This window comes from Musca domestica, unplaced genomic scaffold (assembly GCF_030504385.1).
Source record: "Musca domestica strain aabys unplaced genomic scaffold, Musca_domestica.polishedcontigs.V.1.1 83, whole genome shotgun sequence".
Lineage (NCBI taxonomy): Eukaryota > Metazoa > Arthropoda > Insecta > Diptera > Muscidae > Musca > Musca domestica.
This window is the reverse complement of record NW_026712415.1, coordinates 1,742,720-1,763,855: the sequence shown is the minus strand read 5'-3', so window position 1 is coordinate 1,763,855 and position 21,136 is coordinate 1,742,720. Positions and strand designations below refer to the sequence as shown.

General features: G+C 35.5%; 1 protein-coding gene across 1 annotated transcript in view; it reads right to left on the bottom strand.

The window, feature by feature from the left end:
• The window catches only part of LOC131806681 (semaphorin-5A-like), a 63,966-nt gene that overhangs the window by 25,970 nt on the left and 16,860 nt on the right, over positions 1-21,136 (bottom strand). The window contains exon 3 of the mRNA XM_059131222.1: positions 16,855-16,954. Within this exon, the coding sequence (XP_058987205.1) occupies positions 16,855-16,954 (100 nt within the window). The remainder of the gene's footprint in view (positions 1-16,854; positions 16,955-21,136) is intronic.

The following is a 21,136-nucleotide window of genomic DNA, read 5'->3' as shown; positions in this document are numbered from 1 at the left end:
TAAAAAACACTGTGCGACAAAATTTATTTTTTTTATATCCTCCCCATAGTATGGAGGGTATATTAAGTTTGCCATTTCGTTTGTAAAACCTCGAAATATACATTTCAGACCCAAAGTATATATATTCTTGATCAGCATAAAATTCTATGTCGATTTAGTAATGTCCGTCCGTCTGCTCGTCGACGAATATAAGTAGGTTGATAAAATTTAACAAAAATGTGTACTATGTCTGAAGGAATTTTGGTATTGAAAATGGGTTATGTAGGTCCACGTTTTGGTATAGACCCTATACAATGGTACCTCCCTTTTTTCGGTATTTTGGTGATTTAAGTGAAATTATTCACCGGAATTGTTTCAAATTTGGTATTTGAAGTTCGTAGTGGGTACTATAGTCTACGGCAGAAAATTGTCTGTGCAGGTCCAAGTCTTCGTATATCCCCCATATAACGGTAACTCCCGATATTCGATACTTTGATGATTTTTGCGACATTATTCACCGGAATTGTTTCAAATTTTGGTATTTGTAGTTCGTAATGGATACTACAGCCTGGGACAGAAAACGGTCTGTGCAGGTCCACGTCTTCGTATATCCCCCATATAACGGTACCTCCCGATTTTGATGATTTTAGTGACATTATTCACCGGAATTGTTTCAAATTTGGAATTTGAAATTCGTAGTGGTTACTATAGTCTACGGCAGAAAATTATCTGTGCAGGTCCACGTCGTCGTATATCCCCCATATAACGATACCTCTCGATATTCGGTATTTTGATGATTTTTGCGACATTATTCACCGGAATTGTTTCAAATTTGGTATTTGAAGTTCGTAACGGATACTACAGCCTGTGACAGAAAACGGTCTGTGTAGGTCGACGTAGTCATATAGGCCCCATATAACGGTACCTCCCGATATTCAGTATTTTGATGATTTTGGCAATATTTTTCACCGGAAATGTTTCTAATTTGATGTTTGATGTTCGTAATGGATACTACAGCCTATGAAAGAGAATTGTTCGTGCAGGTCTACGTCTTCGTATAGCCCCAATACCTCCCTATACTAGGTATTTTGACGAATTTAGCTACATTATGCACCGATTTTTTTATTCAAGTTTCGCATTTGAATATTGCCTATGGAGGTCCACGTCATCGTATAGACCCTAATATAACGGCTACATTCCATATTTTTAAGATTCTAACAGAAATTTTAAGGGGATTTTATTTGTTTGAAAATTGCCAAATTCGTTCTAAATGGTATAGGGTATACAAAGTTCGGCCCGGTCAAACTTACAGTTTTTTTTTTGCTTGTTTTTATGTGTAATATTGTTGGAGTTACTATATACCTAAAACCATTGGATTTCCAAAAATTGAAAAAAAAAAACAATCTGGCAGAGGTGCCCCTCCTAACTTAGGCTACTTGGGAATCGAAACTTTAAAAACGCCGATACAAGTGTATTCTATTCTTAGCTCTACTTTCATAATCTGCTAGATTTTTCCTGTAATTATTTTTATGTTGCAAAGTGCAATAATTTAACACTCTCTTTGTACCAGACTTATGTTGGGCGCCATTTTATATAAACCTACACAAAGTAGTGTAAAAAGCTCTAGTATCCAGAGTACAGATTGCATAATTGAAACAAGGAAAACATTGTATGACACAAAATCTAAGAGTAAATTCATTTCCCAGACATTGATAGTCCAGCACCTCGGCATTTAGCAAACAAAAAATGCCAAAATTCTTTCGATTTTTTCTAAAGAAAAATAAACCATTTGTTTGGAATGGGAATAAATTCATTATTGACGTTGGGCGCCAAATTGAATAAATGGAAAATATGTGAAAATCGCTTGTTTTGGGTGATCTAAATCAATATTTTGTTAAAAAACTATTGACGTTGGACGCCATTTTTCATCAAGGTTTTTTTTTTAATTTTGTTGAATAGTTTTTTTTTTATGGGGAAGATTTTTTCTAATGAAAAATATCCTATTTGCTTCGAATGGGAATAAATTCTTTTTTGACGTTGGGCACCAAATTAAAAAAAGGAAAATATATGAAAATTGTTTGACTTTGGTGTTCTAAGTCAATATTTTATTAACAAACTATTGGCATTGGGCGCCATTTTTCATTAGAAGTTTTTTTATTTTTCTTGAAAAAGTTTTTCTTTTTTTTTCCAATGGTAAAGATTTATTTTTAAATTTGGGCGCCGAATTGAAGAGAGTGGAAAATATGTGAAAATTACTTTATTTGGGTGGTCTAAATCAATATTTTATTAATTAACAAAAAATGTTGGGCGCCATTTTTCAGTAAAAGTTTTTTTTTTAAATAGTTTTTTTTTTCCTATGGGAAAGATGTGTTTCTATAGAAAAATATAGCATTTGTTTGGAATGGGAATAAATTTCTTATTGATGTTGGGCGCTAAATTGAAGAAAATGGAAAATATGTGAAAATTGCTTGACTTTGGTGTTCTAAATCAATATTTTATTAAGAACTATTGGCGTTGGGCGCCATTTTTCATTAAAAGTTTTTTATTTTTCTTGAAATAGTTTTTATTTTTTGCTGGTAAAGATTTATTTCTAAATTTGGGCGCCAAATTGAAGAGAATGGAAAATATGTGAAAATTGCTTCATTTGGGTGGTCTAAATCAATATGTTATTAATTAACAAGTAACGTTGGGCGCCATTTTTTCTTTAAAAGTTGTTTTATTTTTCTTGGAATAGTTTTTTTTCTATGGGGAAGATTTATTTCTAAAGAAAAAAAAAAGGAATAAATTCCTTATTGACGTTGGGCGCCAAATTGAAAAAAAAAAAGAAAATATGTGAAAATTATTTGATTTTGGTGTTCTAAATCAATATTTTATTAACAAGCCATTGGCGTTGGGTGCCATTTTTCATTAAACGTTCATAATTTTTATTCAAAAAGTTTTTTTCTTGTGGGAAAGATTTGTTTCTAAAATAAAAATATATCATTTGCTTCAAATGGAAATAAACTCCTAATTGACGTTGGGCGCCATTTTCGGGATTCAAATTGAAAGGATGCCCTATATGTGAAAATTGCATGATTTTCAATATATTATTTATAAATTTACGTTGGGCGCCATTTTTCATTAAACAATTTTCTTTTTCTTCAAATAGATTTTGTTGCGGGGAAGTAAGTCCTCAAACACATAGGAAATCCATAAAGATGATGTTGGAAACCCCCATAATAATTCCACACGATGTCAAATTCTAATAGAACCCACACCTCTCACACCATTGTGTATCGTATACACCTTTATTTGAAGCATAGAAAAAAAAACCTGTCCCAAACCACAAAAGTGTGTTAATTTTAGCACAACCTTAAGAACACACACACACACGGACACAAAGCTAAGCAAATATCATGAATTAATATCAAATATTTTATGGTTAATATTTTCTTGACATCGATTATGTTTATTTAGCACCTTATCGACAAATTAATATAAGCTCTACAAAGTTTACTTAAAGAGAACAGAAAAAAGAAACGAGCAAAACTTTTAGAAGGGGCCACAAAGATAGAAACGAAAACCCATTTGAAAAAAAATACGTTTGCTGATAGTATAACTATGTAAACAATTGTTAAATGACAATAACTGCAAAAAACAACAACAACAAAAGCTAGTAGAACTTTTAGTAAAAAATCAGAAAAAACTAAGTGAAAAAATACGAAAAAAAAGAAGAAGAAGAACAGAAAACAATAACAAAACCCATTGCAGCCAACAAGTCTGCGAGGCCAGAGTCACGTCAGCGAAAAAATTTTCTGAATGCTCTGGCTAATGAACTGAAATTCAAATAGTGCAAAAGTGACAAAAAAAACAACAACTACAACAACGAAACGGATCTTAAAGTGCCTGAGCAACACGTGATAATGATGGAGAAGGGGACATTTTTCCGGTGAATTTTTTTGTTTTCGAAACTAGGTGAAGTGTGTTTCCTTTGATGACGTCGCATGACAGCAGCAATCAATTCACTTGAGCAAGTGAAAAAAAAAAAAAAAAAAAAAAAACAACTATATTTATTATTGTTGATAATGAGACTTTGTTTGTTGTAGTTTTTTTTTTGGTTTTGTAAATTAAAAAAATGATTTTTTTAGCGAAAATTGCTATGGGGTCATTATTGTTTATTGGTCCCTCATGATATTTCATTTCCAGGAAGTGACTCGGATTTGTTTGCAAACGTTTTATGACTAATATGAAATTTTCAACTTGAAATTAAGTGTTTTGTTCTTATGCCCATTATCGGCAATTACTCAGCATTCCTGAGCCAAGTGCCAAAGGGGATTTTTACTTTCTTCGGACATATAGTGAAAGCTCCGGAAGTGACAAAGAATTCTAATTGAGGGCAAAACTATAAAAAAAGAAGATTGTTCCAAATTTCTCCAAAAAGGCATTGAGGATATCTACCAAAGGGTATTTAGGCCTTTGTCTGAAAAAGTCACATAGATTGGGGGCCAGATTGCTCTCTATAATGGTAAACCATATTGGAAGCCAATTTTTAGATTAATTTAATCTTCCCAGCTCCGGAGGAGACAAATACTATTATAAAATGGCGGACCTCTTGCAAATTTCAGATCTTAGAAGACGAAAAAAGCCAAAGATAGTCTAAATATTTTCATTCAGGTAGAACGAAATCATAACAAGTGGAGAAAGATGTAAATGTTTGTAAGTGCGGTTGTGAGATCTGGAAGATTTTCTAAAAGAATTTTAGTTTAAATTAATTCTTTGGTTCCTCTTCTATTGAGCTTACGATCTCGTCACTTGGGTAAAAAATGTTTTTTTGTCATAGAAGTTATTTTTAAAATAACTTTTGGGAAGAATATCCCATACAAAAAACAAGGGATCTGATGAGGATTGGTGGCTCTTTCCGAAACCTAGGTATTCCCTGCCTTACCCCCTGGTAAACATTACCATCGTTCTCCACTAGTAAACAAACTTTGTTTTTATAAAAACAACAATAATATATAATAATTTAGCCTGACCATTTTGCAATAACAAAATATTTTCTTCACATTTTTACGTTGGGCGCCATTTTCCACTAAATCTCATGAATTTTGATGAGCAATTTAACCAACAGATGCTATGTTCCAGAACCTGCAAGTTTTTCAATTTTTGATATCATAAAGGGAAAATCGATTATCGTAGTAACAACTTTTACATTCTTGCAGTTCTGGAACACACAGGCTTATTTCCGTTCGAATTAGAGTACAGAATAAAACAAACTCGTATTTCCTGTGAGTAAAAAATAAATCGAGAAAACTATGGTTTTCTAGGCCCCTCGAAAAAGAGAGAATATACGTTGCTCGTTTTCGATTGGAAGTAAAATTAGTTCATTGGCCGTTATTCTGAAAATATGAAAATGGCGCCCAACCCATTGACAAAGTCTTTTCAAATGCGTGCAAATTTGTTAAAATTTCGATATGGAGTTTTAAAAGAATATTTAAAGTTGGGATGGTTTTTAGAATTACTAACTTTCGAACGTGAATACATTGCAAAGCGTCCAACAATAAATTTATTACATGGTTTTGGGGAAATTTATCATACCAAAGAAACGTTGGGCGCCATTGCACAAAAAGAAAAACTTATGAAAATAGTGTCCAATGCTTAGTTAAAGACTTGTTGAATTCATGCAAAGTTTGTAGTATTTCGACCAGAAAGTACCACCAACAACTTAAGGTTGGGCGCCATTTTCGAAATGATTCCAAACTTCTTCTTCTATGAAGCTGCCATTATTATTGGAATTCATCGCCATTTATTGTTTGTATACCCTCAACCTTGGACAGCAGGGTATATTATATTTGTCATTCCGTTTGTAACACCTCTAAATATTCGTCATTGAACCCATAAAGTATATACAGGGTGAGATAAAAAACAAAAAGCAATAAAGTCAAACGCCATAATTGAATGAAGCAAAAATTGTCGGAAATAGCATAAAATTTTAGAATAAGTTTAGATTTCTTCGAATTGGTCACATTTGGCACGAATTATGGCCTTCAAACGGCCAATGAAACGGTCACACGCTGCCCAAATGTTGCTCTGCGGTATTTTGGCCCATTCCCGGCGAAGCGTTTGCTGGAGGTGATCAACACTTTGACAATTTTTAGTGTCAACCTTGCTTTCCAAAATACTTCAGACACAATAGTCCAACGGATTGGTATCCGGAGATTTTGGTGGACTTTGTACGCTGGAAATGAAGCGAGGAACCTCATTTTGTAACCATTCTTGGGTGGCGCGTGCTGAGTGCGATGGTGCTGAGTCCTGTTGGAATGACCAAGGTCTGCGGCCAAAATGTTTGCGTGCCCAAGGCTTAAATACACCCTCCAGAATATTTTCGCACTGTATATCCTTGATCAGCATAAAATTCTATGTCGATTTAGCGATGGCCGTCCGTCTGTCTGTTGAAATCACGATATTATATGACGTAGATCTTAAAAATTTGGCACAGTTGTTTGTATTGTTTCTAGGATGGTTGCTATTGAAAATGAGATATATCGGTCTACGTTTTCGTATAGCCCCCATATAACGGTACCTCCCGATATTCGGTATTTTGATAGTTTTAGCCACATTTTTCCATGTTTTTGTCTAAAAATTGGTATTTGTAGTTCGTTTTGGGTTCTAGCTCCAATGGCGGAACATTGTATGTATAGGTCAACGTCCCCATATAAGGGTACACCCAAGTATTTGGTGTTTTTATGTTTTATTGTTATGTTTTTATGTTTTTTGACACATTTTTCCACCAATAAATGGTACTCGTTGTTTGTAATGGGTTCCAGCTCCGGTAGCAAAATAATTGAACGGTACCTTCGGATATTCGGTATTTTGACGACTTAAATCACATTCTCTAATTGATTTGTCTGCATTTTGGTATTCGACCTTCATAATGGGTTCTACAACCGGTGTCAAAACATTACCAATATTGAACAACGATTTTTATAAAAAAGTTCGGGTTTTGATATGTAAACCGCACATTTACCCATGAAATTATATCAAATTTGGTATTTAAGATTCACAATAGATTGCTACAATTCTAGTATATAATTGTCTATATAGGCTCCCGCCTTGGTATGGCCCCCATATAACGGTTCCGACCTCTATATTGTTTTTTTTTTAAACTCTAACTGCACTTTTCTACCGATATTACTGGATATTACAGATACTTTTGTATTAGAAGGTATTAGAAGTTCGGTCTTTTTACTTTTTTGGTTTTTAACTTCACTCATCATTTTGATGAGGTCATGTTAATTGTGGACTTGAAATTTCAGCCGAGAATTAGACGTTGGTTGCAATTTATTGAAAGTTCTGACACTTTTCATTTTAAAATGCAAGAAAAGTCTCCTTGGTACTGTCGAATCGATACATTAAAGGTGGCATTCATTTCCTAATTCTATAACGTAAATTTTTTCCGCCATATAGTGGCCGCCATAAAAACAGCACGATTGTGACGCTCAACAAAGATCTAAAAATATGAAAACATTGTTCCGTTTTCTACATCGAAGTTCTGCCAATAATCTAACATTGGGCGCCACTTACCAAATGGTTTCAAGGTTCTGCACCTTTAAACTCGGAAAATGGCAAATGATCAAACAATTTTGATGTATAATTTAACCTTCCAACTTAATGTTGGGCGCCACCTAGTGTAGGCTTTACATTCTTATCTTAGAATATGTTAGAACGTCAAAGATGATTTACTTTTCTTATTTTAGTCCCCACACGTTTGTCCAAAATAATTATTTCGGGTGCCATTCTTAACCAAAAAAAAAAAAAAAATAAAAGTGGCGCCTAACGCTTTAATGAACACCTATCGAAAGTCGTGTCAAATTCGTTACGATTTCGACATGAAATTTCAATTAACAATGCAACCATGACGTGTTTAATATATTGGGACATTTATCCTCAGGTGTGAAGCCCTTTCTCTGCAATGTGTGAAATTCCCCCACCTCGGTTTTACACAAGCAATGCCGCTTGTGGTTAGTTTAATCCTGTTGACCACAAAAAACCACAACATTTATTAACCTGTCCCCTCTAATTATAAACCAGTTAAAATTTTTTCAAAAAGGAAATTTGAAGATGATGAACTTGGATCAAATTTAATTACATTCTTGAATTACAAAAAAAAAAAAAATAAATAAAATAAAAAAATAAAAACAAAAACAAAAAAAAACGAAGATAAAAATTGGAAAATCAGAAATTCTAGACCCAATTGAAAAGGGTGTTTAGCGAGGGATTTATGATACACATCAAAGTGAAAGAAATTTAAATAGCCGGAAAAAAACTGGAAACTGACAAAACAAACACTTGACACGGCTGGTTGGTGGGTCTGTCGGTCAGACAAAAAGGATCATATTTCCCGGTTGGTCAAACACAGCTACAGTGAAATGGTAAAACTGTTTACATTGTTCTTGTATTTCTGGTACTCAAGTACCCTTCCGCTGAGGTTACAAGGGGTAATTGTTGTTGCCTACAGAAAAGGCCTGCACACAGAGAGTTTATTATTGTCAGTAAAGTAATGTGGCTAAGGCTAATTATCGGGGATTGGAATAGTTTTCTTGTTTTGCTGCCATTACATGTTACACATGCCCAGTGCAGGAAATATGAGCAGTCTCCTCCTTACGACAGACAAAATGCTTAGTCGGTTACTTGAGAAGTTATGAAATAAAACGCTCTCACTCTCCTTCGCTCTATGGTCAGATTTATGAAAGCTAATAAACTGCTGGTCTTTAAACGGAGTTATTTTTTATTTTGTCGTTGGTGTCATATTCTTTGTTTTTGTTGAGGATTGAAATTTAATTTCAAAAAATTGTGTTTTTTGTTTGAAATGCCAGTAAAGTCATTCGTGGGAATTACGGCACTTGAAGAGGAGACAGAAGAAGCAGTAAAAATGTGTTTGAATCAAAACATCATTTGTCACGCAGTGCATTTGAGGTGGCGTTTTTTTTCTTTTGGTTGTGATGTATGTTTGAAAATATGTTTACCTACCGCAGTCTAGATCCGGTGTTATAATTTGTTTTTATTTTCCACTCTTTTTTTAATTTATGGAAGTCATAAAAATAATGCAATTTCAAAAAATATTCCAAGAATCGCACCACTTCTGGGAAAATATTTTTTGGTGTAGCGGAGATATCAAATGCTTTAGAAAATAATATTTCGAGATCATAAATTAATGGAACCTTTCCTGGAGTTGCAAATAAAAATATATTCTTAAGATGTTAAAAGTGGCGCCAAACACTGAGTGGCGTCGACTGTTAAGACTAGTTTTTGTACTCTTTTCTTAACTAATATGGTCGTAAGATATTCAAGTTGAAATATCTCCACACGTTATGATTAAGTTTAATCTTATGATATTTTTTGATTCAAGTGGCGCCCAACGTTGGGATAAAATTTATTTTCAATGGCCTCTTCCAGGAGTTTTCTGTTGGGTGAAATAATGTTTTCTGGAGTGCAAATATAGTCTGCACTTGATGTTAAAATGGCGCCCAATGTAGAATAAAGTATATTACATAAACATATACTTATATAATGTTAAAAGTGGCGCCCAACGCTGAATAGCGCCGAATGTAAAGTCCACAGCTAGTTTTAAATTTTTACTCCAAAGCACTCTTTTTCTTAAATAATATGGTCGCAGGATATTTCGGTTGAAATATCGCGCCCGTTATGACTAAGATTAGTCGTAGCATATTTTTTGGTTAAAGTGGCGCCCAACGTTGGGATAAGATTGTTTTCCAATGTCTATGTAGACTCACTGGCCCACCAGCTCGTCTATGTAGACTCACTGGCCCACCAGCTCGTCTATATCGATTCACTGGCCCAGCGGCTCGTCTATATCGACTCACTGGCCCAGCAGCTCGTCTCTATCGACTCTCTGGCCCACCAGCTCGTCTATATCGACTCACTGGCCCAGCATCTCGTCTATATCGACTCACTGGCCCCATAGCTCGTCTATATCGACTCACTGGCCCAGCCGCTCGTCTATATCGACTCACTGGCTCAGCAGCTCGTCTATATCGACTCACTGGCCAAGCAGCTTGTCTATATTGACTCACTGGCCAAGCAGCTCGTCTATATCGACTCACTGGCCCACCAGCTCGTCTATATCGATTCACTGGCCCACCAGCTCGTCTATATCGACTCACTGACCCACCAGCTCGTCTATGACGACTCACTAAGCATCCGGCTCTCTTCGTATTTCACACATCCCATTATTTCTACTAACGCAAGAACAGCTGTGAAGATGGAATATATCGGTCCACTCCTTCTTGTACCTCCCCCACAAAGAGTCATGAAACGCGAAATTAGCACCCAATTCCATTCAGACATGGCACATCTCAATATTTCCATCAAAACAAGATCTGTGTCTCTAGACTCGTCTAGATTGTGTCGGTTTCCTACAGCTTGTCTATACAGAGCCTTTCTGGACGTCAGCTCGTCTTATAGAGCCTCAACGACATACAGCTCGTTTATACGGAAATGTTCTGGTCTTCAGCTCATTGGCTTCGAGCTTGGCTATACAGCCTCTCTAGCTTTCGGCTCGTCTAGAAAGTCCTCTGATGGCCTTCATCTTATCTATAAAACCTCATTGACTTTCAACTCATATATATATAGCTTAGCTGACCTCTAGTTCATCTATGCAGCCCCTCTGGCTATTACCTCAACCAAATAACATCTTTGGCCGTACAAAATCTCTAAGCCTCCAATCGTGGATTTTTAAAGATTATTTTTTTTTGTTGGATTTTTAAACAAAATTTTAGGAAGGTCAGAAAGACATCTAATTTTTTTTTAAAGAAAAATATAAAATATATCGTATTTAAAGGCCAGCTTGTCTATGCAGAACCTTTGTGGTCATCAGCTCGTCTATAGAGCCGTCTGGTCTTCAGCTCATTGGCCTCTAGCTTGTCTATACATCCTCTCTAGCTTACGGCTCGACTATAAAGTCCGACTGGCCTTCATCTTATCTATAAAGCTTCATTGACTTTCATCTCGTCTATATAGCATAGCTGGCCTCTAATTCACATATGCAGCATCGTTGGCTATTAGCTCGCCCAAATAACATCTCTGGCCGTGCAACATCTCTGAGCCTTCATTCGTGGATTTTTAAAGAATATTTTTGTGGATTTTTAAACAAAATTTTTAAGAAGGTCTGAAAGGCACTAACATTTTATTTTTAAAGCCAAATATGAAAGACCTAGTCGCAACTAAGCGATTGAGAGTCACATCCCCAAATAAATTTGAAACCACTACTGCCTTGTCGCAGTTCGTTTATTGGGACTCAAGTCAGTGTTGGTCTGTTGAGACTCAAACTCCCCCCATATAGTCAATTTATACAGACTACCATTGCCCTTTGGCGTCTATTGGGACTAATGCCCTCAGAAGTCGTCTATTGAGAAATAGACGGGGAAAATAAATCTCGCATGGCAACACTGTTTACAAAACTACAGTTTTTGTTTTACAAAGAATAAATAGAACAGAGAAAAATGAAAAATGAAAGAATAAGACACGAAAAGAAGTCATCATCATCAACAGACACTTGTTCGACTGATAACCAATAACTACCTCGTCTTTGTTATTATTTCTACCATATTATCTGACATTTTGTGTGCGTGTGTGTGTCTTTACGCACCGTATGTCTCCATTGTTATCTTTCTCCACATGTCTAGCTACGCATTCGTCTCACCTATCAAATGTCAGCCAAAGAGAAGACATCACCTTTTCTATTGACATCTCTCGTGGCATTGATGAAGTTATACGGACTCCAGACTGGGAGTCATGTCTGTGGCATGACAGAAGTCTCTACAAAAAGATTTCTAATAAACTGATAATGAAATTGAAAGAAAAGTTGAAATATATTCAAATGTCTTCATAATTTTTTCAAATGGTCTACCTAGCTATTCCTGAAATGTCATATTCGGAATATAAGCAAAGACGCACACAAGCATGCGACCAACATAGACGCTACGTTCTGACCATTGACTATTAATTATGCATAGACATGATCGTTTTTAAGTCAATATTTTCCGAGAGAGAGAGGGAGGGAAGAATGTCATAAGAAAAGAATGTCATTGCGTGTTCTCGGCATGGGATTATGGGTGTCTCAAGTTGGCTGGAAAAATTTGGGGGGTTTTAAAGCTGCATAGCTGAAGAGCTTGCAATCCCAAAGATTTTAAAGTGGCATAGCCAATACTCAGCAATTCAGAATCTTTGTTTTCTGTTTAAAATTCGAAAACTTCTGAACGAAGACCTTCTAATGCTGAGAATTATTGTGGAGGACAAAAGATACGGAATTTTGACCAGGAAACAAAGTTTCTGAATCAATGAGTATTGGCTATGCCACATAAAAAAAACTTTAGAATTTTAAGAACGTTTATTTAGCTCCTTAAAGAGAACTTTATCTGAAAAATTGTGAAAGACCTTTTAGAGAACATCTGTAACTGAGAGATGCAATAGGGGTCTTCTATAACATTTCGACCCTTTAGAGGTTATCTAGAATTAAAAAACCTCTTATAGTTCCTCAGGGAAAAATATCGTAAGACGTTATAAGACTAAGATTCTGACGTCTGTCAGAAGTCATGATTCAATCATTCCCTCTCTCTTTCTATCTCTCTCTCTTGATCCCTATCTTGCTATTACTCTCTGATCATTGTAGTCATTATTTCTAACCAAGATATCTAATATATGGAGTTCAGAGGTTTCCTAAATATTTTTTTCAAAAATCTGGATCTTCTGGAGAACTTCTAAACATAGAAGATCCTAGAGAGACTTTCTGTAACTGAGAGTTCCTGAGTCGCTGTAGGGATCCCTTAAAAATGTACAACCTAGACATGATGTCCAGAAGTAAAGAATCACTTATTGTTCCTCAGCGAAAAAGATTAATTCCTTAGAGGTCAAGTATCGTGTTTTTGCTATACCTCTATCGATCATTCTCTCTTGCCTTTATTGTTGATCATTGTCCCTATTATCTGTGGCCTAGACATTCTGTAGAGGTATTATCTTTCTTTAGATTTTCAACAAGTTTCTAGAGTTTCTAAAAGTAGGCATTACTTAGGTCTTCTAGAGATCTTCTACAGAGAGAAAACATTTTACAGACTTTCTGTAATTGAGAGTTCCTAATAGGGTCCCTTACAGAATATCGAGTATTAAGATGTTATTTAGAATTTTTAAATCTCTTATAGTTCCTCAGTGAAAAAGAGTAATTCCTTAGAGGTAAAATATCGTGCTTCCCTCTCTCTCTCTCTCTCTCGCTATTACTATTTTACCATTCTCCCAATGATCTATAGCCGACACATTCTGTAGAGTTATTATCTGACTTTAGGCTTTCAAAAGGCTTCAAGTGCTTCTAAAAGTAGAAATTATTTGGGTCTTCTAGAGATCTTCAACAGAGAGAAAATATTTTACAGACTATCTGTAGGTGAGAGTTAATATATCAGTCTTTGACAGAATACCGTCTACATCTTTAGAGGTTGTCTAGAATTTTTAAATCTCCTATAGTTCCTCAATAAAAAGTGTATTCTCTTAAAGGTAATTATCGAATTTTTCCTTCCCTCTCATTGTCGCTCTCTTGCTTCTCACTCTTGCTATTGCTCTCCGATCATTGTTTTCATAATCTATAGCTAAGAGGTTTATAGAGGTATTCTATAAAGACCTGTCAAGAGGTTTTCTAGCTCTTAAAAGGACCACGTTTTGGACCTTTTGGAAAACTTTACACATAGAAGATCCTCCAGAAACTTTCTAAGAGGTTTATAGAGGTATTCTATAAAGACCTGTCAAGAGGTTTTCTAGCTCTTAAAAGGACCACGTTTTGGACCTTTTGGAAAACTTTACACATAGAAGATCCTCCAGAAACTTTCTGTAGGTGAGAGCCTCTGTAGGGGTCTTTTACACCATGTACACCCTAGAGAAGATGTCCAGAACACAAAAATCTCTTATAGGTCTCAATGAAAAAGTAAAGCCATAGAGGTAAAATATCTTGATTTTGGTCTGAATATCAAGATCTCTCTATCTCCCTCTCTCGTTCTCTCTCTACTCTCTTTCTCTGAATCTGGGGATTTTTTTAGGTCTCCAATGGCTTTTGGGTTTTTACTTGATTTTCTATAGCTTCCAAAAAATGACCATACTGAGGGTCTTCTAAATGTAAAAGACCTTTTTTTTTGGCTTACTGTAACTGAGAGTCCCTGTAAGGATCTTCTACGGAAGCCCTTTCTGTTCCTCAATAAAAGAAGTAATTCCTTAGAGTTAAATATCGAGGTTTTGTTTGTGCTCTCTCTCTCTCAATCTCCTTCTTGCTCTAACACTACGAACGTTGTCGCCACTATCAGCTTCTATGAGATATTCTAGAGCAGAGCCGGATACAGAGTCGCAATTTTACATTCTCCCAATTTTGTCACTCTCTGATGGCATTGTTCTTCAATGGTTTTGATTTTGTGTGTGGAAAGAATTATGGTTATTGAAGGCACGCATACCTACTTTTGCCTGACCCTGTTATAGAAGTCCTCTATGATTTTCGGCTTTTGAGAGGTTTTCTATGGTTTCCAAAAGTGGGCACTTTTTGAGTCTTCTAGATGTCTTCTAAATATGGAAGACCTTCTGCAGACTTTGGACCCTGTAGGGAGACTTTGAAAGGCAGCCAAACCTCTTATTATTCTTCAATGGAAATTATAGTTCATAAAAGGTAAAATATTGAATTTTTCTCTTCCCCTTTCTTCTTCCCCTCCCATCGTCTTTATATTGCCATCGCTGTCTGTACTTTGTCCCCATTATCACTATCTCTGAGGAAGGTCGCCGTGTAATAAAATATCATTGATTTGACCCTGGCTAAACTGGACTATGGTTAGGAAATTTCGAAACAAAAATTGAATCCCAACAAAAAATTAAAACTATTAAATAAAACAGACATTCGCCGATAATGAGGGGTGTTACATGGCAATATTTATGGCCCAAGTTAAATCACAAAAAGCTCAAAGCGAACACAAATAAAAAAAAAACAAAAAATCTCGTCTACAATTACAATTCGTGCTGACCACATGGTTCTCTTATCAAATTTTCAAAAAACAAAAATTGGAATTGAATTTCATTTCGTTTTGTTTGTCAATAGAAATTATAGTTCAATTTTCTCTTCTTTTTTTTTGGGTGTTCATTTATTTGTTAATTTTGTTTTCCTCTTTTCCACCCTCCTCTCTTCTATCAATAACTATTTTGATAACACGCGCCGTATTCAAAACTGCACACCACAAATGAGTTAGGTGGTTTTGGGTTTAAAGGGATTCTCCTCCCTTTCCAAATATAACCAAATTTGTTTTCAATTTTTTTTGTATTTATTTACTATTTATGTTTTTTTCTTGAGGGCACCTAACCCAGTTTTGTTTTCAGAACTCTTCTATGTTTTATCAAATCATTTATTGCTATTTCATAAGTTATACAGCCGATAAGATAGGGTTATGTTTATCTATGTATTCGAAAAGATAAAGAGGTGGTGTTGATAGTTTTTGTTCTGCTGGACTTTAGAGGGTATCTGATAAGTTATTGTTTCAATATAATATAGGTTACTTCTAGACTCTCGAATCTGGAGGGAAATTTGGGGCAACTGTTTTAAAATTTCGGATTTGTCGAAAATTAAAATATTTGGGAAATAAAAAACTAAAAAAAAATAAAAGAACGCGATATCGAAAAAATTTTCAAAATTTAATCTTGAAGATCTGTCGCTCCAAAAATAAAGGTTGAAACTTTGGTAATAAAATTAAAAAAGTAAAAAAAAAATCGAAAAAAATGTCACCCCAAAATTAAATATTGAAATTCTGGGGGGCAAAATTTTAAAATTTGTCACTCCAAAATAAAATGTAGAAACATTGTTGGGATAAAATAAAAAAAAATCAAAAAAAAAAATTGGATTTGGTCGAAATAAATGTCACCCCAAAAATTATTGTCGAAGTTCTGAGAGAAAAATTTTAAAGGTTATCACCCCAAAACTCAAAGTTCAAAATTTGGAAATAAAATTAAAAATCAAAAAAAATGTTGGGATGGGTCAAAAACAAAACGTCAACCCAAAAATAAATCTTGAAGTTCTGGGAGGACATTTTTAAAATTTTTTACTCTAAAATTAAATGTTGAAATTTTGGGAATAAAATAACAAAAAATCAAAAAATGGTGGGAGTGGTCCAAAAAAATGGCATCCCAAAAATTAATGTTGAAGTTCTGAGAGAAAAATTTTAAAGGTTATCACCCCAAAACTCAATGTTGAAGTTTTGGGAATAAAATAAAAAAAAAATTAAAAAATATTGGAATGAATCAAAAACAATATTTCAACCTAAAATTACATCTTGAAGTTCTGGGAGGACATTTTTAAAATTTGTCACTCCAAAATTAAATGTTGAAATTTTGGGAATAAAATAATAACAAATCAAAAAATTGTGGGATTGGTTGAAAAAAATATGTTACCCCAAAAGTTAATGATGAAGTTCTGAGAGAAAAATTTAAAGGTTATTACCCCAAAAATCAATATTGAAGTTTTGGGAATAAAAAAAAAATCAAAAAATATTGGGATGAATCAAAAACAATATTTCAACCTAAAATTACAACTTGAAGTTCTAGGAGGATATTTTTAAAATTTGTTGGGAATAAAATAATAAAAAAAAAAAACAAAAAATAATGATAAATAATGATGAATTTCTAAAGAAAACATTTTTAATATTTTGTCGACTTGGTCGGAATATTGTCATCGGAAAATTAAAAGTGGAAATTTGGGTATAAAGTTTAAATTTAAAAATTTTCCTTTTTGGAAATTTTTTCTTAAAATTTATTTGGTTTGGCAGGCAAATTGACAAACCAATTGAGGGCGTTAAAAATATAACTCCGACGTACCTTGCACCCACAATAATTTGGTTTCGAGCCACATCAACCAACATTTCGGAATAGGATGCTATTTCGGGTTCGGTAAAACGTTTTGCCGTTTCCATTAAATCTGAAAGAAGGAAAGTATACAAATTAATAATTAAATGGCTAGGGAGGCTGCTTTGGATTATGAGTTCTAAGTCCAAATAGACGAGTTGTGTCGGATTAATTAGAGTTCCACATTTCTATAGACGTACGGGGACTGAGTACTTGGAGTCTCAAAGAGAAAACAACAAGTTCGGCCGGGACGAACATTGAATACCCTCCACCATTTGGAACGAATTTGGAAATTTTCAAAAAAAAAAAAAAAAAAAATAATAATAATAATAAAATCTGCTTAAAATTATGTTAAAATCTTAAAAGTGCGAATAAAGCCGTTATATTGGTCTATACGAAGACGTGAACCTGCATAGGCAACTTTTGTCAAAGGGCATTACAATATTCAAATACGAAACTTAAAAAAAATTCGGTGAATAATGTAGTTAAAATCATCAAAATGCCAAGTATAAGGAAGAAGACGAAGACCTGAACCTGCAGATACACTTTTCTGTCACAGGCTGTAGTACTTATTAGGAACTTCGAATGCGAAATTTCTGTTACAGGCCGTACAAACTCTAAATACGAAATTTGAAACAACTCCGGTGAGTAATGTCCAAAATGCCATCAAAATATCGAATATCGGGGGGTAGCTGAAGGCCAGAGAGGCTATATAGACAGACTCCCTAGAGGTCAGGGATGCTAAATTCACCACCTGAATATCAACTAAGCTATATAGACGAAATGCAGGCAACGTAGGCCATAGGACTAACCAAAAATTACAGAGGACGTCCTGAAAGACAATTAATCTTCAAAAATGAGCCAAAGGTGGGATATGCGATATAGATGTACTCAAGGCCAGGGAAACCTTAGTATCTAGCCAAAAGCCCGAGAGTCTATATAGACAATCTGAATATCAGGGAAGTTATGTGAATGATCTGATGACTGGAGAGGTTTTATAAAAAGCAAGCGAAAAAGACGTAAATATGATTAGAAAGACCATATGGGCCTGCAAAAGAAGATGTAGACTATATAGACGGGTAAACTACCCAGAAGCCTATAAGAGCCAGGGACCATGAAGGCAAACGGCAAGGAGGGTTTATAGACCAACTCGAGACGATAGAGGTTATTTACTACAGTGGCTGCTCAGAGTTATTGTAAAAACCATGCAGGCGATGCGGATCCAAATGTCAAGGAAGATTATAGACCAACTGGGGGCTATAGAGATTATATAGACTGGGTTAAGGCCAAAGTGGCTGTTTAGAGCTGTCGTATGGCTCAGAAGCTGATCAGGGAGGTAATATAGACTTGTTAAAGACCAGAAAAGTTCTGTAGTTGAGTTGAAGTTAAAAAAATGTATAGGCTACCTGTAGATAAGAGATGCTCTGAATTGGTGTAGGCCCGTGAAAGACAAGAGATGTCATGTTATCCATAAAAAAGTTTGCCGAACTTATGAGCCTATATACTGAAAAGTCGATTCGGGTCAATGTGAGTCCCTCCATATGCGAGCTGGACTAGTCCAAGTCAGTAGAGTACTGCAATTACGTGGGTCAGAATGAGAGTCTCTTCCTACAGACGATCTGAACTGCCCGGACTACTGTGCAATGAATGTCTCTCTATAATCGTATGGTGTGCATACGCTACACTATTTCACATTTCATTTGATTAAGTCCCTCCTGTGGCCATCTTTTGTATTTTAAAGCTGTCTTGTTGTAGCCGGTAAACACACCCTGTTTGACGCCCAATAAAATTACCTCCTGGTAGTCCCTAATGAATTTCTTGTGGCCTTTCACCAAGAATCCCTGCGGTTTCTCAATAAAGAGGCCCATTCACAAAATCTCCCATTTAAATCAATATTTAATCACATATTATTTTATTTATCTAGAATCCAATGAAATATCCAATTTCCATGAAGCATTAATAAATAATGTCCATTTACAGCTCCCCTCCTACCCCTACCCACCATCCTTCGTTATCAAGATGTCACATGACATCTCTAACCACACATCTCATATCTTATTTGCCTGCCAGGGCCGTGATAAGTGTAATTTGTCATTCAACACTGATTAGAGGGTAACCCCTTGGTGTACCTCTTTCCAATATCGTATCACAGTTGGAAAACAATAATTTAGTTCTTGTTAGTTTGTCACAAAATCTCGATGGGGTGTAGGCGGCGGAGACTGCCGCTATCATGCGGGACAATCTTTTACAATTTGCTGACACATTCAAGGCAGAGATTACAAAATTTAGATGTCTACGATGTAGGCGGTTTGTCCCATTGCCTCCTGTGGATTTCGGGTGTGTGTGTTTCGGTCTTTGATTGTTAGGGAATTGTGATTTAAGGGTTAAAATTTCCATTCTAAGGGTTCAATTTGCATAAACAATTAGGAGAATGGTCGTTCTATGAAATTAACTAATGAGGAAAGTAATAAAAATGAGGGCCATTTAGAAAAAAAAATGTTTTCGAGGATTTTGTAATTTTTCATCAATCTTCGGCGATTTGCTCATAAAGAGAGAGAGAGAAAGAGAGAGGGAGAGAGAGAAAGAGAGAGGGAGAGAGAGAAAGAAAGCGTGAGAATGTCTGGTCATGGTGGCACTTCTTTAAAAACCCCCTTTTATTGTGATTTGGCCATGGGTTGTTGGAATCAATCTTTACCGATTGCTCATAAAAAATCATAAAATCTTTACCGATTTGCTCATAAAGAGAGAGGGAGGGAGAGAGAAAGAGAGAGTGAGAGTATCTGATTTGTGGCACTTTTTGAACCCCCTTTATTGTTATTGGTCCATGGGTTGTAAAACAAAAACGGGAATTTTAAAAATAAATATTGAATCAAAACATTCTTGAATTATAACAACAATATGCAATATTCAATAGCCTGTCCAAAAAAAAAAAAAATGCAATGTTTGCAATTTTGCCCAGACAACAAGGGATCCCTTTCATGTGTCCCCAAGTAAATGATAAGACTCTGTATGAAACAGACTACATAAAGTCTAGAATTTCAAAACTTCTGATAAACTGCACTGACTCGGCAATGAACGTCCGAAAATATGCTGAAGTAAGCAAAATATTGATTCACGCTCGTATCATGTGAATGGAGAAAGAAAAATGAAAAAAAAAATTAAATACATAAATGAAAGAAAGAAATAAAGAGTACAGACTGGATAAAATGATATGTGGCCTCATGGCCCTTTCAGGTTGTCCATGGAGGATGACTGGCCCTTTTACCTCGTTTATGCAGATTTTGTGGTTAAATCTACTGTTCGTTAATAGATAGAAGAGAACGGAATCCGATTAGATCAATTCGTCTATAGGAAAACTCACAACGGAGAAGCGAAGCTTTCGAAATAGAGCCTCAATGTTCGGGTTTATACGATCCACCACACCTTCGGTTTGTCTGTATAGTCCTCATGACTCTGTGGTCATCATGGCCTTGGGTTTATCTATAAAACTTATTTGACTTAGACCTCTATGACCTGTAATGAGTCAATAAAGCCTTTCTGGCCTTCACCTTCTTCCTTAAGCCTTTCTGGCCTTTAGCTAGTCCATATAGACCCCCAGGCCTATTTAGTCTACTTGGTCTTCAGTTGATTTTTTTAGAATCTCTGGCCAATGCCTGGACCCTAAGACCTACCTAACCTTCAGCCCATCTATATAGCCTATGGGGAATTTAGTTATATTACATATCTTCCCCTTAGGCTTAACTAGTTTATTAACCCCAGATGGTTCGTATATACATACTCCTTGGCCGCCAAATGCTTTACACAGCCTCTCAGGCATCTAGATAGTCAATATAGCCTCCTCGCTTTTAAAAACTTTGCATTCCTTTGCAGTCTTTTGCAACCTTTATTTCCTCTATTATGCCTCCCCTTGTTTTCAGTTCATCTATTTATCCCCCTAGCCTCCCTGAACTCCATCCATTTGACCTATGAACATTACCATTTATATTTTGTTTCCATTGCCTTAAACTCGTCTATATAGGCTATACAACCTATCTACAGCTTCCCTTACTTTCAGGCAGTCTATACATCATTCCTTGGCTTTCAGCAGATCTACAAAGCTACTGTGGCCTTCAGCATATTCACAATGTCTTCCGAGCTTTAAGTTTGTCTATATAGCTTCACTTCCTGTCAGACAATCTATACATCATCTCTGGCCTCCAGCTGCCCTACAAAGCCTATGTGACCTACAACATGTCCACACGGCCTCCTGAGCTTT